At 39.6% G+C, this 26,491-nt stretch overlaps 2 protein-coding genes across 2 annotated transcripts; one reads left to right on the forward strand and one right to left on the reverse strand.

Moving 5' to 3' along the window:
- Positions 1-4,237: 4,237 nt before the first annotated feature.
- LOC130027489 (60S ribosomal protein L39-like) lies at positions 4,238-4,506 on the forward strand. The gene has a single exon (XM_056118299.1). It carries the CDS (start codon positions 4,295-4,297, stop codon positions 4,448-4,450), a length of 156 nt encoding a protein of 51 aa, XP_055974274.1. The 5' UTR covers positions 4,238-4,294; the 3' UTR covers positions 4,451-4,506.
- A 1,812-nt stretch (positions 4,507-6,318) lies between these two features.
- On the reverse strand, positions 6,319-19,421 carry AGR2 (anterior gradient 2, protein disulphide isomerase family member). Its single transcript, XM_056118298.1, has 8 exons — positions 19,401-19,421; positions 15,097-15,242; positions 14,827-14,890; positions 14,659-14,711; positions 12,469-12,542; positions 9,900-9,963; positions 8,287-8,370; positions 6,319-6,546 (listed from the first exon to the last, which is right to left on the reverse strand). The coding sequence occupies exons 2-8, from the start codon at positions 15,233-15,235 to the stop codon at positions 6,497-6,499; spliced, it is 528 nt and encodes a 175-aa protein (XP_055974273.1). The 5' UTR covers positions 15,236-15,242; positions 19,401-19,421; the 3' UTR covers positions 6,319-6,496.
- Between the last annotated feature and the right edge of the window lie 7,070 nt (positions 19,422-26,491).

Consider the following 26,491-nt stretch of genomic DNA (forward strand, 5'->3'; position numbering starts at 1 on the left):
GAGAAAGCCAATATTAACTTACAATACAAGTTCATTGTTCTATAAAGATCTGACCTTACAAATTAATAGAATCTGATTAGGGGGAAAAGCTGATTAACTGGTTGGGGAAGAGAGCACAGAGAAGTTGTTACAGATAAACAAAAGAATGGGAGTGACTCAGGAGCACTTTGATGGGTGTGATCCAATAAACCTAAGCTCCTTGTGGCAAAGGAAAAAGGACAAAGCAATGTTATCCTACAGATTTACTCGAGTGGGCACCAGTAACGCTCCATTCATCCCAGCCCTGAGATTTTAACAGCCTCTCCTTACTCGTCTTTCCCAATGCTGCCATATTGGTGGCTCTTTCAGGGTCAGGGGAGTGAGACCCATTACTGTTACTGTTTTTGGCATATTGAATATGTCACGGGTTGCTTGTCAAGCTCTGCTGTGAGGGTAAGTTCATTAAACAACTTCAGTATGGTTTCAGTAAAGTCATTCTCTAAATGTTTACAGAGCTGGTTGGTACTGATAGAGCCTTCTGTGTTATTACTTTTCACTCATGGGGCCTTCTATATGTCTTCCCCATTCTTGTCTGTTTTTATTTTCTGCTGTGCAGAGTCTAAGTCTTTGTGGTTAGCCCATGGTGGGAATCTCTGAGGGATTAAACTTGGGTGTTGTTCTTTTCCTTCCCAATTCAGTGATAGGAAGTACAAGTGTAAGCTGTGATAAGTGAGCAATCACACAGTCATGTATGTGACTCTATTTATTGTGATTTGGAGGTGGACCTGGTGAGACTGAGGACAGAGGTATAAAGACTGTGGGGACCCAGCAGGAGGCATTTAGAAATGTTTTCCATTTCTAAAAGGTCACTGGGACGTCAGCTGGGTGGTCACATCCCCTGAAAGGTTAGAGGAGCAAACAAAGGGACTGAGATAATGGAAGTGGGTCTTTAAATATAAAACTTTAATATTTTCTCTTACTTTCTGATTGCAAATTCCACTTAGAGGCATGTCTCTTAAAATGTCTGCCGAGTCTGTCATTCTTGGTGCAATAAAGCTAAAACCTTAGAGAATATAATATTATGCAAACGGAAAATATGTCAGGCTACCATGTCAAGAATCTGAGAGTATGTGGCACAAAATCATCTTAGACACTCTGTAATCTGAACAGTTTAGTACAAAAACCATTCCTTTATGTTCAACCTAAGTCATATGTTGTTGAATGAAACCTTTCAGAGTGAAAAAGAAGCTGGAAGTGTGTCTCTTAGTTTTTCATTTCCTTAAACCAGAAACCTCCTAGAATTTTTATAAATATTTGTTTAACCCCATTTAAGTTAGACATACTGTTGAAAATACACAGAAGCTATTTCACTTTTTAGCAGGTACTAAAAGTTAAAGCCACATTTCCACATAGTAGTTCAGAGAGAAAAAACCATTGCAATAACTATGACTACACAAATATGATCATTCACAAGTCAGTAATGTTTTGTTAGAGATGATAATAAGCATATAACTCCCAAATTTCCAGGTTTATGGATGAAAAGCTGTTCTCTATGTCATTGTTTTTGGAACCAGCAGTTAATCTGTACATCTGACTGTCTGTGCCACTTGCAATTATTTTGCTTTGTTGGTAATATTTCCTAAACATTGGTAAAAATCGATAGAGGGGTAGAGAGCGAAATTTTCTTCTACTTATCTGGGTTGTCCAGGGCAAGTTGAATAGTTAACACCAGGCAGATTAGTATAAAAGAAGAAATCTAATTTTCTGCATGTAGAAAATTGACATGGATGTGGGTAGTAAATTTATACCCTCATGAGGGATAAAATGAGGATACCCCGAGTCAAAAAATGGAGTAAAGGCCTGGGGCTTCAAGGAGAGAAGCAGAGGACTCATGAAAGAGAAAGAAGCTCATAATTATATTTTCTCTGTAATTTCTCTAAAAGAAAGGTTAATGTTGGCAATGCCTCTAATTTTGAATATGTTGCCCAATGTTCATTCTTTGAGGCAGTTCAAAGAAGGCAGTCCTCATAAATTCATAGGATCGTCATTGACTTTGGCTTTTAATTTGCATGCCATTGTGATGCATCTTGGGAAGACTTGTTCCAAACCTTGGACTATCTGAACATCTTGGTGAGCTTTTTCTCCTCCACTCCCTTCCCCTCCCTTCCCTCCCCTCCCCTCCCCTCCGTTCCCTCCCCCTCCCCTCCCCTCCCCTCCCCTCCCCTCCCTTTCCATTCTTCTGGTGTATCTTTTAATAACCAGCCATGCCCTTCACCCCACCTTGGAAAGAAATAGAAAAGAGAACATGCAGAAATATTTCTGGAATGTCAGCTCACAGCCAAGTCATAGCAGTCATTGAAATACCTGAGATAGTGGAAATGGGGAAAATTTGATTTTCTCCCAAGTAACAAGTCTCTTCCCATCATTATACTTAGAAAAATCAGTGTTGGAATTGATTTTTCAGATCAAGGCTTGAAGGACTTGTGTCTGAGTCAAACAAATAATGGACATTGTTATCCTTTGGAAGAAGGGCTCACCTGGGCTTATTTTAGAATGTTGCTTTTTACAGATAGATGCTGCCTCAGCTTGACAAGTGTCCTTTAAATAAATCTGACTCGGCTTTGAAATCTGGATCCTTAGTAAGGCCCTAAAAAAAGTTTTATTCTTGTCCTAGAGCTTTTTCTATTCTGTGTTACAACTAGAGATTGCTAAATATAAGGACTTCATTAGCTACAAAATGTTACTAAGTTCATAAAAATATCAACCCCTTCCCCCCTGCCGCCAAATAAGTCAAAACAGGTGTAAAAAAAGGTTTTAAAAAAATTTTGTTCTTCTTTAGCATGCATAAGAAAAGAGATAGCTCCAATAAAAATTGAGATTTCAAAAAAAAAAACAGGTGTTGGATATTTGAAGACTACATTTCTAAAGCAGGTAAAAATGGTATGGAAGGTATGTTGAATTATGCATGTTACTTTTACAGATGACTGATGAGCAAAAGTTTTAGAAGTTCCTCTTATTTTTTTTCCCTTAGCTCTGGGGCCTCTGATAAAATTTAATTTAAAAAAATTAAGACTAGTCAGATAAATAGGATACATTATAAATAGATTAAAGATACCATTTTTGACTCTTGAAGAATAATATATATATTTATATTGTTTACAACCATAATCACAATTCATTCCTAGAACTTGTTCTTCCCAAACTGAAATTCCATTCCTGTTCATTTCTTCCTATTCCTTCCTTCCTTAAGCTCCTGGAAATCATTCTGATTTCTGTGTTTATGAATTTGTCTACTCCTATCCAAATAGACTTCTGGGCACATGTAGGTTACATTTTTATGAGGAGAGTACATTACCTGTGATATTTTTTTGCTGAGGATCAAATTTGTAAATAAATATTTATTATTTTGATTCCACAAGTTCTGTGTAGGAGAATCATGTAGCACTGTAGCACTGTCCTCCCATTATTCATCGATTTGCTCGAGTGGGCCCTGTAACATTGTGAGACTTGTTACTGTGTTTGGCATATTGAATACGTCACAGGTAGATTACCAGGCTTTGCTGTGCGGGTGAGATACTCTTGGTAGCTTGCCAGCCTCTCCGAGAGGGGCAGAGGAATTGAACTCGGGTCTGCCGGGTCAGCCAAATGCAAGGCAAATGCCCTACCTACTGTGCTCTCGCTCCAGTCCAGGAGAATCATATTTAAAATAATATTATCTGCCTTGAAAGTGGATGCTAAAGATGATATTAAATCTAGTTGTCTTAAGGTTGGTCTTAATTCCAAACACCCCAAAATGTGGATCCCAATTTGGATTATAGATGGACCTGGGGCAAGCTTTGTGTCAGTCTGGGGGTACACTGGTACAAGGGCAGTGGCTTCATTTTTATTTTTTTTTTATTTTTATTTTTTTTTATTTGCTTTTTGGCTCACACCTGGCAAGGCACAGGGGTTACTCCTGGCTCTGCACTCAGGAATTACCCCTGTCAGTGCTAGTGGACCATATGGGATGCTGGGAATGGAATCCGGGTTGGCCGTGTGCAAGGCAAATGCCCTACCTACAGTGCTATCCACTCCAGCCCCTATAGAATAATTTTTTTTAAAGTTGTTTTAATCTATCATTTCTTTTCAGGTTGACAATTTCCTTATATAGTCAGGTCTTTGCCCCATTTATCAGCATGAAGAAATTACAGAAGACAGACCACCAATGTGACCCCTTAAAATGTAAGGGATGAGTTTCTAAACACATTCTTCCACCCACTTCCCCCTTTCTTTCCTTTCCTCCGCCATCGTCGAGGTGTGAACGTGGCTCTTCGCCATGTCTTCCCATAAGACTTTCAGGATCAAGTGGTTCCTGGCCAAGAAACAAAAGCAGAATCGGCCTATTCCTCAATGGATTTGGATGAAAACTGGTAACAAGATCAGGTACAACTCCAAGAGGAGGCACTGGAGAAGGACCAAGCTGGGCCTGTAAGGAGAGTCACAAGAGAGGCATGCGCATTTGCTGTGATAGGCTGCTAGTATCTTGAACACAGCAGGCGGAAAGGCACAACAAGTCTCAAGTCAATGTTTCTTGGATTAGGGAATCTCTAGCTTCTGTACCTTGTTGCTAACTTGGTAATAAATCTTGTGATACCGCGTTTTGCCCCCCCCACCCCCCCAAAAATGTAAGGGATGAAATCTTGGGGGTGGGAGTGAAATGGAGACAGATTGGTGGAACCCTGGGAATATACTTTTGGGGAATAGAAAAATTAAGAGATTTTTCTAGCTGTGCAGTAGCCAAGGGCATGAAGACCACATCCCTTTCAAATACAAATTCTGAGGTCTTTGAAGAGATACTGAGGTACCACCCAGAGAAAGGTGGGTGACCTCAGGAAAGAAGAAGTTAAAGAAGAATCTGTAAGATTATGAAAAGAACATCAAAATTAAAGGCTTTCCTGTGACAACACCCAGATTAATGTTTACATATGCAAATCTACAAAAAAAGTTTAGTCAATTTGCAAAGCATTGTATAGCCACCACAGCTACTCAAGGTCAAGAAATCAGTGGAACTGGGTAAGGACAGAATCCCAAATCCCAAACCAACAGACCCAGTCAGCTGCCGTAGCTGCTGTCCTACAGTGATCAGTGTTTCTGAGGGTGAGCTCTGAACTCTCCTCTGGGGTCTCTGCAAACCAAAGGTGCACAGGGGTTACTCCTGGCTTTGTACTCAGGGTTACTCCTGGCGGTGCTCAGGGGACCATATTGGATGCTGGGAACCATAAGGGATGTTGGGAATCGAACCCGGGTCAGCCGCATGCAAGGCAAACACCCTACCCACTGTACTATTGCTCCAGCCCCTACTCTTGGCGTTTCTCCCAATCAGTTACATGTAGGTGAAGAAGTTGGAAACAGTTGCACTGAATTTATTCAACATCAAAATGTTTAAACCCTTTGAGAAAAATTTGTTGTAATGTCATTTCTCAGGATTTCTTGAGGGTGTTTTCAGGGAGTGACTCCAAGGACAAAGCAGTCTGCCAGAGACTTGTCCAGAGTTTGGATAAAACCAAGCTAAGATAGACTGAATGAATGCTGTGTTTCTAGTCAGAGGGTTTTTATGTCAAGTTGCCGGCTATTCTTGGGAGGCCATTCTCCACATAACACTAACCTATAGTCTGTCCCATTTTCTGTGGGTGGAGCTTTTGTCTGCTAGAGGTAAGATAACTATCTTAGGACTTCTTTTCTTGAACTATTTGCTGGTTTGTTTTTTTAAAAATTTGTTTGTTTGCATTTGTGTTTTGGGGCCACACCCACTAGTGTTCAGGGCTAACTTCTGGCTATGCATTTGGAGATCAATCCTGGCAGGTATGGGGGGACCACTTTGGGTACAAGGGATTGAACCTGTATTGTGTAAATGTAAGGCAAGCACCCTAAACACTGTGCTATATCTCTGGCCCAGCTGCTGTTCTTATGGACCACCCCAATGTACTGGGACAGCAGGCAGCCTGAAATATCTTTGATTCTTAGTCAGATGAATTCACATGGACAGTTCAATGCTATGGTCCAGTAAGGTTATGCTGTTTAAGTGGGGACAGGGGGCGAGTGATGTATATGTCATGTGATCCTGTGGGTTGTACTCAGGGCTATAGATCTGCAAGCCATGTGCTCCAGTTCTTCATACTTTCCCCCAGTTCCTTGAACTAGCTGTGTCTTGTCTCCTCTGAGTAATTTGTGTATTCAAATGTCATAGTTAGCAAAGGGACCAAAGAACCTATCAGTGAAAGACCAAGTTTGAACACCCCACCAAAGGATTTATTTGTTTTTTTTACAAAATCATGGCTCACTATGGTAGTATGCAATAATGTTTTTATACATGTATACTTGAAAATGAAAATCTTAAAAAAGTTGCTGCTGTAACATTAAACCATAGTCTAATCATTATGTCCACCAGTGCTTCTGCATTCTTCAGCATTTTCTAAAATCTCTGGTTCCATGTTTCATGGCTTAACAAGAGAGAAGTGCTTGCAGATTTTATTTTTCTCTACAATTCAGTCTTCAGCAGCTTTAGAGCTTTCTTCATGTTGTCAATCACTAAAGAAGGAAAAAAAGAGGGTTACGGTGCCACCAGATAATGTATAAAGAGATTTAGTAATCCCTAAACTCAAGAACATTATTCATGGTTAAACAGTCTCAAGTTTTATCATGGAATGATAATTAGCATGAAGGAACCGGCAGAGGAACCCAGGTGTGCAGGCCCCCACGGCTGAGATCTCCAAGCCTACTCAGATGAGGACTGGGCCTCCTGCACCCAGATCCCGCATCTTCCAGTAGTTAGGCATTACACCCACCAACTTCCCCCAGCGCCATATTATCGCATCAATGGCCAAGACCCAGGGACTATAAAACCCAGCTCCTGGAAGTGACCTCTTATTGTCTAGTCCTCACTCTTAGAGAACCCAACAGGTTACCTAGTGTATCCTGCCTGCATGGCAGAGTCTGGCAAACTCCCCCTGGCATATTCGATATGCCAAAACCCGGTAACAATGATGGGTCTCATTCCCCTGACCCTGAAGGAGCCTCCAATGTGGCACTTGCTAAAATCTAGGGCTAGGACGAATGGAGACGTTACTGGGGACTGCTCAAGGAAATCAATGAACAGCAGGATGATAGTGATACAATAATAATTATCATAAGATGATACTCAGTTATTTTAAAATCTTTTTCTTAAATTGCTTTTATTATAATGCAGTTTTTTCCAATATTTATTAAAAGCCATTTATGTAAGGCACTGTGGTGTTATCTTTAGGGGACACCTCCCTTTTGAGGTCCACAATCCACAAGATATGGACTTGTTTGTTTAAGAATACCACTCCTTAGAGTGTTTGCCCGGCCTGCCTAGCACCCGCTGCAGGCATTACTAATAGGCCACGACCATCTTTCTCAACATACACTTTTACATTTGTGCCCAAATGAAATTTCTATGATGATGAAAAAAGAATTTGTGATTGGGCATTGATTATTTGGAATGCAATTATTGTGACTGAGGAACTATGGCTAATGGCTATAACTGGCAGTGAAGAAGCCAGCTGCTGAACAGGATTTGTTTTCGGGACAGAACCTATTTTGTTTCTTCCAAGAAGGATCAATTGGAATTGATCCTTCCAATTGATCACAGCTAGATAAGTCTCCCTTGAAGTATTTCATGTCTTGAGTAATCTTTTCTTGGTTATGTTTAATTTTATTGCAACCTTCAGAGATAGAAAATTACTTAGAATCATCTTTTCTACTAATCTTTAAATGTGGAACTTGAATTCTGTTTCAATAACTTGGGTTACTTTGTGTTAGTTGTGTAAAAAAATTTAACAAAGTTAGCAGCTGGTGCTACTAATGGGACCCCTTCATCATTGTAAGAGGCCAATTTTCATCACACTAGATTCTGTGATGGAGTCATTAGTGTGTCTAAGATAATACTTGAAAACTAGGTCTATGATCAGATTCCTAGAGAAATAGATATCTAAAATAAAGTAAAAATCATTACTTAAATCTTTGTTGTTTTATGGGATGCCAGGGATTGAGCCCAGGGCCTCACTTATACAAGTCATGGGATTGAGCCCAGGGCCTCACTATACAAGTCATGTTCACTGAGTCACATCCCTGGGCCCCAGTTGAAATCTTTAGAAATTAGATCAAAGTGATTGTGAGATGATTTGAGACATGAGGCATGTTATGATTCATGGTCTCTGTTCTGAGCAAGGCATTCTCCCCACTCATCCCAAGGCCTTTGCTCTGAGCCGAATGCACTAAAGATGCTCCCCAGCGTCTCACACTTACAGAGAGCTGCATCAGAAGGTTCATAGGCATAAAGACGATTTGAGTATCTTCCAGTGATGTCAGCTCTGACTGTCAGGGATGGGTCTACAAAGAAAAAACAAAAGGAAATGGAGACTGTTCCCATCTATTGTGCGATGAAGCCCGTGTATTTACCACATCCTAGGAAAGGAATGCTATATGTTCTACTAGATCTGGTTCCACTTTCTTCTCTACATTTACTCTGAAACCAACCTTTGGTGATCAGTATCCAAGCAGGGCTGGGAGCTCTCAACAGTTACCCAGTGCTATTTGTGGAAAGCGTTATGAACCCTGCTGTCCTATCTATAGCAGTTTAGGAGGATGCTCTGTGTGTGTGTGTGTGTGTGTGTGTGTGTGTGTGAGAGAGAGAGAGAGAGAGAGAGAGAGAGTGAGAGACAGAGGCAGAGATAGTATGAGGTAGTATTTTGTTTCTTTTGAAAACATGGGTGCTCTAAAACATGGTTTTGTTGTTGTTGAAATGATTTTCTTAAAGCAACCTAGATAATTAAAAGTTCACATTCAATGTTACTTCTCAAAATCAGGTGATTTTTTTTGGGGGGGGTCATTTTTTTTGGCCACACCCAAACAACATAAATTACAGGATCTTTCCTTTGCCAACAGTCTTGAATGCTTGCCAGGATGAAGGGATGGGTATTAGAACATTTTATGACTGAATCACCAACAACTTTGTAAGTTTGTATCTCACGTTGATTCAATTAAAGAAAAGCAAGCAAGCTTGCCAGGCACAGAGAGTGTGAACACGGAATCTCCTCTTTGTTACACATTAATGTAAGAAAGGGTTGAAGAGAAAGTACAGGAGTTATGGTGCAGGCCTTGCATGCAGCCCAATCCAATTCTTTTCCCAGCGCCACATGGTCTCACAGGGCTGATGCTCCTGAGCACCTCTGGGGTGACTCAGATGATCCCCAACACAACCCTGGGCACTTGCATCAAACTATTGGCACAGCTGGCTAAGAATTTCAGGAGGTGTTCCTGAGCACAGCTTGGGAGCTTTCAGAGCCCTGGTTTGTGCTCTGGAATCACCTGGAGAGCTTTTTTTTTTTTTTTTTTTTTTTAAGTACTGACACCTGTGTTCCACCTGCAATGGTTCAAATTTAATTGGTTTGAGCTGTGGCTCAAGCCATCTCATTTAAATACAATTCCACAGGCAGATTCACTGCTAGAATTAGGTGAGCAGCCAGAGGGGAGAAGCACACGTTGGAAGAACAAGCTGCCCTGAGCAGCTTTTTAGGACTAAAGGTATGAAAAATGGGTTACTATGTCTAGTGATGGGGATACTGTGAGGAAATTGTGCCAGATTAGTACAATTTAGAGAATTAATGGAGCACTTTTTTCTCTAGAACCTTTGAAAGAAGATGAAAGAGTAAAGTTACCATATGAAAGAAAAGTTTCATCCATGGATATGGGAAGCAGAGCACTTTTTGTAATGCAGATATGAGACTTAAAGGTCTGTTGTACCATGGAATTCACTTCTTGGTGAAATTAGCCAGGGTGGAGCAGCAGAGGGAACTGAGGAAGTGGACAGCACTTGTATGATGTTGAATCTGTTTTTTTCCCTTGTTCCCTTTACTTACCAACAAACATAATTCTGGGGACATACTGGCCATCAGGAGAAAGGTGTTTGTCTGTGGTTTCATACTAAGGTTAAAAAAAAATCAGCATTTAGTTGTTGTGTTCTTTGGCTATTTTCACTCTTGTTAATACAACAAAAATGTGTTCATTACTGGATTAGACTCCAAAAGACACTGTTCAGTCACATCTCTTCCACAAAGAGTTTATGATCCAGTGTTAATGACCAGTAACGTGTGAAAAGTAAGAGAGCAGAAAGGGATGTAGAACATGAGGTAAAGAGCTGAATGTGGTTGAGTGATGAAATAGTAAGAATAATAAAAAGGGAAGATATGGAAGGAGATAGAGTACATGGAATTTCCCCTTGGATGTTTGAGGAAGAAATAAATTTTACAACCAGCAAGACATCCTAAAGAAGATTTATCTTGATTCAGGACTCTCTTGATTCATCTTTTTGTCGATTTTTAATTTAGGACATTCTTTATCAAATAACCAGGTATGCATATCTTGAGTCAATATAATCTATTGGGTGATGTAAATAGGAAACTGAGTGTTCTGAATCTGGTGATAAAGGATGAGCTTTAGCAGTTCAGAGTTGGAAAGTGATAAAAGCTTGGTACAAGGAGAAACTGGTTTGTCTTTGCTAAGAATAATCTGAGTTTCTGCATTCAAGTAATTCATGTACTCCTTGGTATAGGGAAGTAAAATCAACTTTCAGAGTTCAGCTTGGTCACATAATTTTTTTTTTATGTGCAGAGCAAGAATCTCCTAGCTGGAAAATTGTCCTGCTAACAGAGGAATATTTAGAAAAGGTATCATGATCCTTAGTCTAGAGTGATTATCTTGGTTGCCATGAGAGATTAGATGAGATTTATCTTGCCCAGCAGGGAGCCATTTAGCAATTCTGCAATAATCTAGAAAAAGTGAAAAAAAATGTGTACTCTAATGTGGTGGGCCTCTGTGTGGAAGAAAATAATAAGAAGGATATTTAAAACTTAGGACCATAAAACTTCTTGACTTCTGGAAGTCATAGAAGAGGACAGTTTTTTTGTTGTTGACTTTTTGTGTCACACCTGGCAATGTTCAGGGGGTACTCCTGGCTCTGCACTCAGGAATTACTCCTAGTAATGCACAGGGGACCATATGGAATGCCGGAGATTGAAACAGAGTTGGCCATATGCAAGGCAATGCCCTTACCTGCTGTTCTATCTCCCAGGTCCCCAATGAGGGGGTAATCTTGAATAAACAACACTTTCAATAAAATAATGGGAATAAAGAAAAAACAGCTACCTGGACCAAGATGATACAGTTGAAGTTCAACACGGTGAGTTTAGTTAGGAATAAATGGGAATAAATGGTGTTCGAGTTTCATGTGGCTACAGGTTTGCATCAGATATGGAAATTGTTAGTGTGAAATTGTAGAGCAAAGGTTACTAAAATTGTCCATGGAGGATATTAAATACATACAGACAAGTAGGTCAGGTCAAGTAGAGCCTCCTCAAGTCACTAACATTAAGAGGTTGAAGGAGGAAAGGGATGTGTGGATGAGAAAAGAAGAAAGATATAAGAGTGCTGCATAGCGTCCATCAAACTGTGAAGAGGGGGGTGCATATTCATTTGAGGGGACTTTATTTTAGTTATATATATATATATATTTGACTTTTGGGCTACACTAGGCTATATTCAGGGTTTGCTCCTGGCTCTGTACTCAGGGATCAGTCTTGGCAGGGCTCTGGGGACCCTTAGTGGTCTGGGGATAAACTCAGGTTGACTGTATGCCAGGCAAGTGCCTTACCCACTGTATTATTGCTTCGAAGGGGCTTTTATTTAGTATAGCAAGGCAGACAGCTTGAAAATGAGAAGGGTGGTGATGATGAAGTAGGTGGTAATGCACCAAGATAAAGAGCGAATTACATAATTAGATTTGAACTGCCAGGAAGAGGGGAGAAAAAAGTACAAACAGGTATAGAAGAGCCAAGTCAGTAAAAGAGGTACAGGAAGTAATTAGAAGAATGCAACTGTCTCTTAATTATGACAGTAACAGAGAAATCTCAATCATTGACTATTTTTCAGACAACCAGCATTCTAAATAAAAGCACAGTCATGAAAGACAGATCATTAATAAAATGTCATTCCTCCTCTTTTCAATCTCTGAAAGGAGGTCTTTGGAATTGATCCCAAATCAGATCTTTGGAATGAACCCCAGTTCATACAGTATTTAACTAAGGAAAAATGAATAATTCATTTCAAAATATGAGCCAAGAGAAACGTTATTGGTAATAAAAAGTAAACTTAGAGGGCTGGAGCAATAGTACAACTGGTAGGGTGTTTGCCTTGCACATGGCCAACCTAGGTTTGATCCCTGGCAACACATATGGTTTCCTGAGAGCTACCAGGTGTAATTCCTGAGTGCAGAATAATCCCTGAGTATCACTGGGGGGCAGCCAAAATGGGAAAGAAAGAAAGAAAGAAAGAAAGAAAGAAAGAAAGAAAGAAAGAAAGAAAGAAAGAGGAAGGAAGGGGAGGAAAGGGAAGGAAGGAAGAGGACAGAAGGAAGGGAAAAAGAAAACTTACAACTAAATTGAGGAGGACAAACTGATCAGCCAACTTCTGGATTTCTTTATTTTCAGCAAACACTTTCTTTAAAGCTATAAAATAAACAAGCATAATTTAGTATACAACTCATCAATGGTTAAAAAGTTATTCTCTGTTAGATTTCAACCCTTTTGGAAAACAGTATGGACGACTCTCAAAAAATTAGAATTTGATCTGCCATTTGACCCAGCTATAGCACTCCTGGGAATATATCCCAGAGAGGCAAAAAGGTATAGTCCAAGTGACATCTGCAATTGTTTGTTCATTGCAGCACTCTTTAAAATAGCCAGAATCTGGAAAAAACCTGAGTGCCCAAGAACAGATCACTGGTTAAAGAAACTTTGGTACATTTACACAATGGAGTACTATGTAGCTGTTAGAAAAGATGAAGTTATGAAATTTACATACAAGTGGTACTACATGGAAAGTATCATGTAAGCGAAATGAGTCAGAAAGAGCGGGATAGACACAGAAAGATTGCATTCATCTGGGGAACATAAAGCAACAAAAAGGGAGATTAACACCCAGGAATGGCTGAGATTAGTACCAGGAATTTTGCTCCATGAATGGAAGGCCAGCCACAGGCTCTAGGTGAAAAGGAAGCTCAGATAGAGAAGAGAGTACCAAATGAAGGATGTTGTGAGGGCCCTCCCAGGGTGGGAGAAGCATGCTAAAAGTAGTCTATAGACCAAACATGATTGCCACTCAAAGCCTGTCTTGCAAAACACAGTACCCAAAAGAAGAGAGAGAGAACAAGGGGGAATACCCTGCAACAGAGGCAGGATGGGACGGGGGGGGGGATTAGGGGTGGGGAGGGATGCTGGGACCTGTGGGGATGGATGACAGGCACTGGTGGAGGGATGGGCACTTGATCATTGTATAACTGAAACCCAAGCACAAAATTTGTAAGCCTATAACTGTACCTCATGGTTTTTCACTAATAAAAAAAGAAAAAATAGATTTTAAATTAAACTATACAATGTTCAACTTTGCCATTTCAGCAGATGGTTAGTGAAGTACTATTCACCACCTTTGCAGCTTGTTACCCACTCATTAATATTTTCCAACTCATATTTAGTGAGTCGGCATGCTTATGCTCTGTGAATAGATCCTTGGGGATAAAAAGTATGTGTACTTTCTTCATAGGATTCCAATGACTTTGTAGGGAGGAAACACTTCATAAACAAATAGCTAATGACCCAAAGTGAAATGTATACTTGAAAGAAAGATAAAGCAAAGCAAAGGCTGAAAAGAAAGTGATGAGGTAGATATCTCTACAAGGAGATGATATAAAGGTTGGAATATGAGCCATTATGAAATTTGTGGGGTTAAATTGAGGCAGAGGGGACTGAAAGAGTAATAACAAAGGTAGGAATAGGCTAAATTGTTTGAGGAAATGCCCAAAATTCAAGCTAAATGTAATAGAGAGTAAGGGGAGAGTGGAAAGAAAGAACAGAGCCAGAGACCAGATCAGGAATTTGACTTAATTCTGAAGAGAAGCCAGTTGAGAATCTAAATGACAGGATTCACTTTATATTTATTCTCTGTCCTTTGAGTCCTTTGTGTCACACTAGCCTCTGCGTGGGCGACAACTATATGTAGCGTGACCACCTGACTACTGGCAGCTGTCACACATAGTCTAGACAAGAAGATGTACTCTTAGCTTGGATCTTAGTTTGGATCACAGTAGTGGCAGAGAGGAGTACGAAATAACTGGATATGGGCAGGACCTACATACAGTATAGTCCAGTGCAAGGTAAATTCATACAGCTCCTTGCTCAAAAATGATTAATGATTAATAATTTCTGATGGAGACCACAACTTTAAACCAAGCAACAAAGCCTTCTAAATACTGACTGTGTGCCTACACGGGCTGAAACTTGTGCCAGTGTTTAGGAGTTATTTTAAAGGTAAAATCAGAATTATTTGCTGATGTAGTAGATGTGAAACAGTAAAGAAAGACAAAAAGCCAAGGAGGAACCTGAAATTTTGTCTTTTCAAAATAATGCGTGGGGTTCCCACAAACTGTAAAAATATTTGAAGAGACTCGAAATTTTTATTGTTTTATTCAATTGGACAAGGTATTCCAAATATAAAGATAAATGCTCTGAACCCTAGCTTTAAAACTACAAATATATACAGGAAATTATATTTAGAAGAAGAAATTACCTTGGCTGTGGGGGCATTCATCCAAGTGATGGATGATCATCAAGGGTTTGTTGCTTTAAGAGACAAAAGAAATTGGATGAGTTTTAACATGTAGGATTTCATATATATTTAAATATCACTAGATGGTGCTGTTGAGTGCCTTGAAAAGACTCCTAGTTTAGTCTTTACCTTGTCTTGGATTTGTATAAAGCTTCTTCATAAGTCTGAGTCCAGATGAGTTGATCACCCCAACCTAGAACAAAATGAACCAATACATTTAAACTATTATCATTTCAGGCCCAAAGCAGTAGAAAAGCAATAACAAAGATGAGGATAACTAAACACTTGCTAGTATAGAAGGAAAACCTCTGACGAGGATAAATATCATTGTAAATGGAAATCTAGAAGGAAACGATATGTGATTGTGTTCAGCAAACAAGTGTCAAGAAGCTGAACTACCTCTAGAGAGGGTCTGGGGCAGTTTGGGCCGAGAGTCCTTTGTGTCCTTTTTAGCTCCTGGTTTGACGATGGTATCTTTGGCCAGAGTGTAGGAGAGAGCCACAAGCAGCAAGAAGGCTGATACTGAAATCTTCTCCATGGCAAATCTGAGAGAGATGATAAAACAAGCAAAAAGTCAGTAAAACAAAAGGAAATTAGCAGTCTCCAATCTCATCAGGTGGCATCACAACTGACTGCAAGGCAGCCTCCTCTGAGGAGGGCCTGTGGTACAGTGATAAACTGCCTCCTAAGAATGTCCTTTAGAACATGGTATTGACTCATCTCTCTATAAATTCATGTGAATATTAATATACTGGTATAGATCACCACAGAAACTAATGGAAATACACACTTTAAGAAGTTAAATATAAGTGGATGCATACACTCTTATGGCTAAAGATGTTTACATTAAAATGCATATTTAAACCCATTGAGGTACTGAATGGCACTTGAGCGGTTGTCCTTTCAGCACCCTGCCTCATTTTAGAGAGGGAAAATCTGTAGTCCAGAGTGGTGAAGGACATATGAGATGGATGTGGACTCAAGTTTTTGGTCTTATCATTTTGCAGTGCTAACTCCCATCTTCCTATTCTGAAATGGTTATCTTAAGCATACATGGTTCTTTTGCCTTCGGTTGAAATGGGGACAGTGCTGTTAAATAGAATCTGAGTAAAATTATTCCTGATTTCACGTAGAATTTGCTAAATTTGTCAATTTTCTTAAGACTCTCACCCACACATTTGTTTTCCTAGTGTAACATTTACTTAGACTACGTGTTCTAAATTTACTGAAATATGTCAGTGCAAGTTCCAGTAAAACAATTCTTTGACTCTGAGTTGGTCTACTTAGGTAGGTAGATTGTTGGTGTGCTCTTCAGTGCAGAAATATTTCATATGGCTCATAGAAGAGAAAACTCCACTGAGTGTCTCCTGTTTTTTTTTTTTTTTTTTTTTTTTTTTACTTTTCCAGTATTCAACAGCAATTGGGAAAGTCATGCTTCCAAGGAGGAGACTGCCTTGGAAAGCAAATGGCAAAATGAGATCATGAGTGTGGAGATGAATTTGCTAATGAGTTGCACCAGCAAATCTTAGGTCTATCCAGGAACTATTACATACAAAGCTGGAGATTTGGGATTCTGGTAAATCCAAAGACTAAAATTTATCAAGATATCCATCTATTTATCTACCAACATACTCACTCATCTTCCTACTGACCATTAATGTTGTAGGTTTTTAATTACATCAGATTCTACCAATAAAGCAGGATGAGCTATCAAGGGTTAATAGGAAAAGTTTTTCATGTTCTGATAACTTAGTCAAGAATCTTTGATAAACTTTATCTATTATCAAGCTGCACTGTAGCACTGTTCTCCTGTCAGTCATTGATTTTCTCGAGTGGGCACCAGTAATGTCTCACAACAAATTGCAAGATTTATTGTTTTTGGCATATCAAATATGTCACGGGTAGCTTGCCAGGCTTTGCCGTGTGGGCAGGATACTCTTGGTAGCTTGCCAGGCTCTCCGAGGGGGGCGGAGAAATCGAACCTGGGTTGGCCTTGTGCAAGGCAAACATCCTACCAGCTGTGCTATTGCTCCCAGCCCAATTATCAAAAAATAATTAAAAATTTTTTACCCAGATGATCATGGTATCACTGTCCCATTGTTCATCAATTTGCTTGAGCGGGCACCAGTAACATCTCCATTCGTCTCAGCCCTGAGATTTTAGCAGCCTCTCCTTACTCATCCTTCCCAATGGTGGCATATTGGAGGCTCTTTCAGGGTCAGGGGAATGAGACCCACATTGTTACTGTTTTTGGCACATCGAATACTCCACGGGGAGCTTGCTAGTCTCTGCCGTGCAGGCGGGATAGTCTCGGTAGCTTGCCGGGCTCTCCGAGAGGGACAGAAAATGTATATAAGAGAATATAAGCAAGTATGTTTCTGGGTCCTTCTGCACAACAGGAAGCACCCCTTATCTCAGAGTACTCCCTGTTGGGGAGCTTTTGTTGGATCAGTTTTTCAGATGGATGAGTTAAATAGAGAGCATTTGGGGTGAGACTTCAAAGGAGTTGAATAGTTTTTGTTTCATAGTCAAATGATTTCAGCACCCTTATGATTCTTATCAGAATCATTCATACTGCAGCTTGCAAATTGGTGATTTTCTGAGTTGATGCACAATTAATTAGTGCTAATTCTGGTGGGGAAGGGAGGGAATTTGGATCACACTGAGTTATGCTCAGGACTTACTCCCTGACTCAGGGGTCACCCCTGGGTCATGCTCAGAAAACCGCCGTTGGTACTGGGGAGGGAACTAGGATTGCTCCTTGCAAGGCAGGTATCTGCCATACTATCTCCTGCTGGACACCAGCTCTTTTTAAAATGGGCCCAGGTATTTTTGGTAGTGGTGGCATGTGAGAGAGCCCTTGACTGGCGTTTGCTCCTTTTGAGTTTGAATTGTCGAGGGTGCTTCATGCAGTAGCACCCTCTGCATCCTTGCCTATAATGTGTCTCATCACTTCTGAACATGCCTTTACTTTCTGACCTCACAGAAGCATCCTTTTCTCCCAGGAGCCAGGCTCAGTGCATACTCAGAACCCAAGATGTGGACACTAAATGTGTTTGTTCTCTCTGCATTTGCAGCATGTTAATTTGGTATTTAACACAGCACACATGTGTCTGGTTTTAACCCAGGTGATACCTTGTATAAAACATTGGATTAATTATTATCCAAGTCACAGTATATAGTCATAAAACTTTTCACAAACATACACAGACAAAAACCTAGATATACTTTCATTTTATATGCCCATAAAGATATATAATGCCAATAAAATGTTTTGTATCCTGGCATTCTATAGAAGGAACTCGGAGTACTATTGTTTAACAATTCCCACTTTTTAAGTACCAAGAGAACTCTTTTATTTCTTTCCCCCTCTTTTCCATTCCTGGGGATTAAGCCAAGGATTCACATGCAAAACAAGAAACCTTTTTTTTTTTTTGGCTTTTTGGGTCACACCTGGCGATGCACAGGGGTTACTCCTGGCTCTGCACTCAGAACTTACCCCTAGCGGTGCTCAGGGGACCATATAGGATGCTGGGAATCGAAACTGGCTTGGCCGTGTGCAAGGCAAACGCCCTACCCACTGTGCTATTGCTCCAGCCCCAAAACAAGGAACTTTAAAGCATAACAAAAAACAACTTTGTATGTAAGAATCATTATATATTTTTTAACATTAGTTGATCCAAAAACATAACATGCTAGGTAATTTCATGAAATTTATCAAAGAGCATTTGATTTTGTATTTTTATTTCTAGCAATAACATCTATTTTTTTAGAAGAAAATGGAAACTCTGTGAGAAATTCACATAGCTTTTGTTGTGCAAGTTTCTGTTAGAGCATCTTGTAATAGCTTCACAATTTAAAGCTTGGAACTGTTGAACTACTACACATGCTTTATGATAGAATGTCTCCAGGGAGCCAAATATAACTCCTGTTGCTATTTCCAAGCTTCCTACTTTGTACTAACTTTTAGAGTTGCTCTACTGAGTTTTCGTAATAGGAGTGGAATTTATAATGCAGATTCCATTCAGCACAAGCCACCCTTATAACATAAGTCAATAATTTGATAATTTGGACTGCTTACTCTGAAGTCAGTAGGACTTTTCAACCTGTTCCACTTTTCACCTGTTCTCTTTAGCAAGGAAGTGACTTGTCTTCAAATTTCATAAATGAAGCTAACACTTCAGTGTTTATCAAAGGAACACACTCTTTTATGACCTTTTCTACGAACCAAAAGATTGAAGAAACAGCAAGCATATCTTAAAACATACATCCTTTGTATGTTTTAAGAAATAAAACTATTTTTTGAATAATATTATGAATTGACTATCATGTGGGAGGGAAGTCACGTACAGATAGGGACACGGGCACAGTGATTTATGCAGAAGAGCCAGCGCCCTATCCCAGGCTTGAAATCCCCTACAATTCAGCTAGTCCATACTTTCTATTTTCCACTGGAGAAAGAAAGCATTACCTTCAACCCACACAGGAGCTCAGAACTCTGGCAGCTCCAACCAAAGAAATGTGTCAGTAGACATTGTTAGACACGCTATCATTCTTTCTCAATCCCATTTTCTTGTCCTGGAACTCACTAGCACTGTCCTAATTACTGGCATCATTACACAATGATCTGAGCCCAAAGGTTGACACAAATAAGTGCTGTATTACTTCCAGCAAGTAAGTAATACCATTGTCAGGAAACTTACCTGGATTTCTCCACCCACCTGTCTGGAGAGCCAGTCAGCCTCAATGAGCTCCAAGCTTCCTAGTGCGCTAGATGAACTGTGCCTCTATTTATGCACCTGAGTTCGCTTCAATCCCACCCCCTCATCTGTATTTGCATGTTGTTCATTCAGAGAGGAACTTCTCTTTTTCCTAGCTTTCCCCTACACTGAAAATGATTCTTGTTTTTAAAATTATGCTGCAAAAGGTGTGTTTCTTAAGATGAACATTTTAACCTGTTTATGAAATGCATGGTTAAGAGATTTGGAAAAGATGGGCAGAGTGCCAATTCCAGGTAAGCTTTAAATGAAGACATTTGATTTGCTCAAAGGCTGATTTGTCTTTAGGTGATTGGATGGAGTTCGTGGTTTGTAGTTTTTTTTTTCTCTCTCTCTCTCCCCTGTGGGCAGACTGCCTTTAGCTGAAAATACACAAGTGATGATTCACAATTTTAAATGCTACCACCATATAACCTGCTATTCATTATGGGACAAATGGTTTTCGGTAATGCCCTTCTCTCTTTTTGTCAAATAAAATGTACTTTGACTATGTGCATGAGAAGTACAAATCATCCACTCACACAGTATTTAAAAACTGAGGAAGACACTGGGGGGGGGGGGAGGATAAAATAAGATATTCTAAAAAAAATAAATAAAAGATATTCTAGTAGCATGAGGTTTTGATAGCCTTGTAGTTAAATATATGCAAGAGCTTCTTTCTAGTGAATTAAAGGGTATTTAATATGTATTTGCTCATAACAAATTTTTCATCTTATACTTTATTGCTAGGCAATCAGGAAATTGATAGTCAACTTTCTTTTCAGATTTAAAAAACAAACTTTGCCACTACTTTTTCCCCCATTCGAAATTATGCTGTTATTCATTAAAGATTTCAAAACCAAATTCAGAGATTTTTTTTGTAAAAAAATTTTTTTAATCCTGAGTTTGTTTTTGAAATTATGTACAGTTGTTTGAAAGTTTAGGATAGAGAAACCTTTAATAACAGAAAATAAATGAATACTAGTTCTATAAAAGTAGTTTTTTGAAATAACTGAAGATAATGATTTAAAACATTTTCAGGTGTATTTATAAGTACGTATATTTTAATAAAATGTTTTTAAGTCATATTTTTTTTCCTTTTTTTATTTTTATTATTTTTTTTTACAGTTGTAAATTTACAATTTTTTTGTGCTTTGGTTTCAATTATACAATGATCAGATACCCATCCCTCCACCAGTGCCCATTTTCCACCACCATGGATAATATCCCTCCCACCCCCATCCCCCCATCCCCCCTGTCTCTGTGGCAGGGCAATCCCCTGTGTTCTCTCTCTCCTTTTGGGTGTTGTGGTCTGCAAAAGAGGCATTGAGTGGCAAACATGTTCAGTCCATAGACTACTTTCGATATGCATCTCCCCTCCTGGGAGGATCCTCCAAACATCCTTTATTTGGTGCTCCCTTCTCTATCTGAACTGCCCTTTCCTCTAGGATACCCGGCTGGCCTCTAAGTTATGGAGTAAACCTCCTGGTGCTGATCTCAGCTATTCTTGGGTATTAATCTCATACTTTGTTACTTTATATCCCCCAGATGAATGCAATCTTTCTATGTCTATCCCTCTCTTTCTGACTCATTTCGCTTAGCATGATACTTTCCATATTGTACCACTTGTATGTAAATTTCATGACTTCATCTTTTCTAACAGCTACATAGTACTCCATTGTGTAGATGTACCAAAGTTTCTTTAACCAGTCATCTGTTCTTGGGCATTCAGGTTTTTTCCAGTTTCTGGCTATTGTAAAGAGTGCTGCAATGAACAAACAAGTGCAGATGTCACTTCGACTATACATTTTTGCCTGTCTGGGATATATTCCCAGGAGTGGTATTGCTGGGTCAAATGGGAGCTCAATTTCTAATTTTTTGAGAATCGTCCATACTGTTTTCCAGAAGGGCTGAACCAGTGGACATTCCCACCAACAGTGAAGGAGTGTCCCTTTCTCGCCACATCCACGCCAGCATCGGTTGCTTTTGTTCTTTTGAATGTGGGCCAGTCTCTGAGGTGTGAGATGGTATCTCATTGTGGTTTTGATCTGTATATCCCTGATGATTAATGATGTAGAGCATTTTCTCATGTGCTTTTTTGTGTCATATTTTATATGACATTTGACTTATAAAATTAAATATTTCTGTGTGCAGAACATTGAGTAATTCTCAAATCAAATGGTAGACATGCCATCATTCTTTTTCAATCCTATTTCCTTGCCCTGGAACTCACTAGAACTGTCCTAATTACTAATTACCAGTAACTTTACACAATAATCTGTGGTATTTTCTTTTGATTTTCTAAAGATCTTTAGGAATTTGAAATGAGTTTCTAAAGATCTTTAGGAATTTGAAAACAATTATTTAAGCTAAACTCTTTTTTTAATGTAGATATACTGCTATTTATTCAATCATTGATTAAGCTGATTAAATTGGGTATGAACTCCATATTACTACTTAAAAAAATTTAAAACTTTTTAAAATTTCATATGCGTGAGATAGACCATTACAAAGCTGTTCATAATTGTGTTTCAGTCACAATGATCCAGCACCCATCTCTCCACCAGTGTACATTTCCCACTACCAATGTCCCCTGTTTCCCTACCACTAGCCCCCAACACCTCACTCCCCCACTTCCAGCCTTCCCCTATGGGAGGCACTTTCCTTCTTGCTCTCTCTCTCCTTTTCCTTTTGTGCATTATGGTTTGCAATTCAGGTGCTAAGAGGTCATGGTGTTTGTTCATGGCATTCAGTATTTTTTTTTCCTTTTTGGGTCAGGGGTGACTCTTGGCTCTGCACTCAGGTATTAATCCTTGTGGTGCTCAGGGGACCATATGGGATGCTGGGAATCAAACCCAGGTTGCAAGGCAAATGCCCTACCTGCTGTACTATTGCTCCAGCCCCAGCATTTTTATCGGGAGGGTAAGGCTGGAATAGTTTTTCAATTGTGTGGCCACTGTGGGGTGTGGATGTCACTGCTGAGGCTTCCGGAAATACAGGGAGGTAGCCCATCCAGACCCCAAGAAAGCCTCGAGATTTCAGACACAAAAACTGAATACCCAAATTTTCAGCAGGTTATATCTTGGGCTGGAGCAATAGCACAGCCAGTAGGGCGTTTGCCTTGCACGCAGCCAACATGGCCGACCCGAGTTCGATTCCTCCACCCCTCTCAGAGAGCCTGGCAAGCTACCGATAGTATTCGATATGCCAGACACAGTAACAACAAAGTCTCCAATGGAGACGTTACTGGGCCCGCTTGAGCAAATCGATGATCAACGGGAGGGCCTTTACCTTTACCTCGAGCAAATATCTTGGTGAGGTCCGTCCTGAGATGGTGGGGTCCAGCCAGGGGTATGGTGGCAATTTTGGATTGTGGAAGCCAGCAGCTGCTGGGGACTCTGCTTGAGCGGGCCCCAGATCAATCCACCCCTCTTGGATTTACCCAGTCTGTTCTGAGCTAACTCTTAAAATTAGAAAGACTTTTCTATAGTTTCTTGGTTAATTCAACCCTTACATTATTCAACTCTCATTTTGTAAATAAGAATGTTAGAAGTGAAAGGTAACTAATACCTTTATTAAGGTCTCACAACTAATTTATGGCACTACTACTAAAGCCCAAATGGCCTCTAGTCAATCACCTGTTTAGCATGGATAGTGGGCAGTGGGGGGGCACAGGATTCCAGCCTGCTGCCAGTGTTCCACTGTGAGCTCAGTTGACAATGTCAGATATACCATTCACTACCTCTGAAGCAACTTCCTGATTTATCAAAGGGCAAAGACAGTAGTTGTTAGAGTACCTGCCTAGCATACATCCAGCCCTTGTTTGATTTTTTTTCCCATCATGATAGGGTCCCTTAACATCAGTGAATGCTCCTCTAGAGGCCCCTACCTTCTGTTATCTCTCTGGCCTGAGTATATGAATTTTGAAGTGATGATCTGCGGCCCAAACTATTTGGTAATTAAGAACATCATCTCTGGTTTGGTGGGCTAGAGCGATAGCACAGCAGTAGGGCGTTTGCCTTACAAGCAGTCAACATGGCCGACCCGAGTTCGATTCCTCTGCCCCTCTCAGAGAGCCTGGCAAGCTACCGAGAGTATCTCACCCGCATGGCAGAGCCTGGCAAGCTACCCGTGACGTATTCGACATGCCAAACACAGTAACAACAAGTCTCATGATGGAGACATTACTGGGCCTGCTCGAGCAAATCGATGAACAACAGGAGAACCGTGACCGTGATTTCTGGTTTGGTACTGAGCACTGTGTGGGTGGGCAGAATATCCCTGGCACTGCAGGACAGGAATAATATTGTATGCTAAGGACCTAGAGCTGAACAGAGGCCTTGTTGTCTGGAATAGCCAGAAGCCCTTCACATGCTTAGGATTCTCCTCCCCGCACCCTAGGGGATAATATGATCATATATTAATGTCTTGAACATTTAATGAGATAAGAAATAACAAAGTTCCTGGTGCTTTAGTTTGCTACACTTGCCATAACACTGGAGGTTAGGGTCAATCCTTATGACTTTCATTGCCTCCTTCTATACCCCATCTCTAGATTTTCTGTGGTCCTGGGTGATGGAATTTTCACCTATGAATTTTGTTTAATTTCTTTTTTCTTTTCTTTTTTTTTGGGGGGGGCATACCTGTCGATGCTCAGGGAATTACTCCTGGCAGCGCTTGGGGAGGGAATGCTGGGGGCTGAACCTGGATCAGCTATGTGCAAGACAAGTGCCCTACCCTCTATTACCTCTCTGGCCTGAGTATATGAATTTTGAAGGGACAAGATAGAGCCCACACTATTTGGTAATTAAGAACATCAGTTCTGGTTTGATATACATAGTTCTAATGCAATTTTAAATCCCTGTGGTACTCCATGCCTAATCCAATGTCAGTCAATCCACATTTGTCATAGTGGGTCAAGATGGCAGGGACTAAGTAAATAGTGGAAAAAATCATATGCACACTCTAGTGATCATAGCATTTTTCTGTACCTGTCTGTTTTGGTTTGAAGTGAATGGGATTTTATAAATAATAAATGTATGCTGTATGTCCTTATGTGTTCTTAAGCTTCAACAATTTTAAAAGTATATCATATAATCAGTCTAGTATCTGCTGGATATAAAAATGTCTAAACTAGACAAATTTTTTTTGTTTGTTGGTTTGGGGGTCACACCTGGCAATTCTCAGGGCTTATTCCTGGCTCTGCACTCAGGAATCGCTCTTGGCAGTGCTCAAGGGACTATATGGGATACCAGTGATTGAACTCAAGTTGGCCACATGCAAGGCAAATGCAATACCTACTGTATTATGACTGTGGCTCCTAACCAGATATTTTTGATTTACACTTTCCTGAGCAGAATTTGATAAAATATTATGTACATAACATTTGATAAGTGAAACTAAGCTTATACGAATAACAACTTTAACAATTGATTAAATGCTACACTATAGATAGTGTTCTATAGATCTGTGTCATCACAACTTTAGAGATTTTTATTTAATAAGATTTTAAAATACACTATTTTTTATATTTCCCAATTTTGAGTAAAATTAGGGATCACAGTATTACTTAACAATTATTAAACATGTGGTTTTAGGTACTCTATATAATTATTCCATTTTTATTTATTTATCTGGGCTGGAGCGATAGCACAGTGGTAGGGCGTTTGCCTTGCACGCAGCCGACCTGACCAACCCGGGTTCAATTCCTCCACCCCTCTCAGAGAGCCTGGCAAGCTACCGAGAGTATCTTGCCCTCACGGCAAAGCCTGGCAAGCTACCCATCATGTATTTGATATGCCAAACACAGTAACAACAAGTCTCACAATGGAGATGTTACTGGGTCCACTCAAGCAAATTGATGAACAACATTAGGACAGTGACAGTGATTTATTTATCCACACAATTTTTTTGAACTGATTTATATAGCCAGTGTTTTGCCAGGTATTAAAGATATTAAAATGAAAAAGATCTAGTTCTTGAATTCCTGAGACAGACACACACAATTGTAATTTAGAATAATAAATCATGCCATGGGAAAGATACAGATTGAAACTTTTGCTTGTCTCTCAGGTTACTGAAATTCTGAAGAATTAAGACAGAATCACATGAAAAATTAACCATTTGCATGGAAACAGTATGTGATTGATGATGGCAAAAAATCATCGGTTGTTATGTTTTTCAAAGAAAATAGAGATTATTATCAATTAACATGGTAAAATTTAAACTATATAGGGAAGAATTGTGTGAATACAATTTAATGTCTGGTAGATGCTTTTGAGCATAAAACAATAGTATACTATTTTTTGGGAGGTGATTGCTGTTTAGTTTACTAAAGTTCAGCATTTTAAAAAACAATTCTTCCTAAGTCTATAAGTTTAAAAGTAACAAATTTTATATATTTTTTAAAATTATGCAGAAACCATGTGTTTACATTAAATTGTTATTAAACGCATATCAGATTACCCAATTTACATTCTATATCAATAGATCAAATTGTTTAATATCCCTTTTACACACTTTAAATCAAATTCCCGTAAGTATTTGTTTATGGGCTGGAGCGATAGCACAGCAGGTAGGGCTTCTGTCTGCCTTGTTTGTGGCCAACCGGGGTCTGATTCCTTTGCCCCTCTAGGAGAGCCCGGCAAGCTACTGAGAGTATCTCTCCTGCACAGCAAAGCCTGGCAAGCCATCCGTGTTGTATTCAATATGCCAAAAACAGTAAAAACAAGTCTTACACTTTGTTGCGAGACATTATTGGTGCCCATGCCAGCAAATCGATGAACAACGGGAGGACAGTGACAATGATTTATGTTTATAAATCTAAACCAGTAATTCTCTTAAACTTATAAAACACCCAATATGGCAGACTTTTACATATAATTATCAAAAACTTCCTACGTATTTTACAATTTTTGTAAATACCATAAAATGGCTGTTATTTCAGTTTTGTAGATAATTTAATAATATATTAAAAGGTAAAGGTAAAGGCCCTCCCGTTGATCGTCGATTTGCTCGAGCGGGCCAATAAGAATAAA

This window comes from Sorex fumeus, unplaced genomic scaffold (assembly GCF_029834395.1).
Source record: "Sorex fumeus unplaced genomic scaffold, SorFum_2.1 ptg000037l, whole genome shotgun sequence".
In the NCBI taxonomy this organism is placed as follows: Eukaryota; Metazoa; Chordata; class Mammalia; order Eulipotyphla; family Soricidae; genus Sorex; species Sorex fumeus.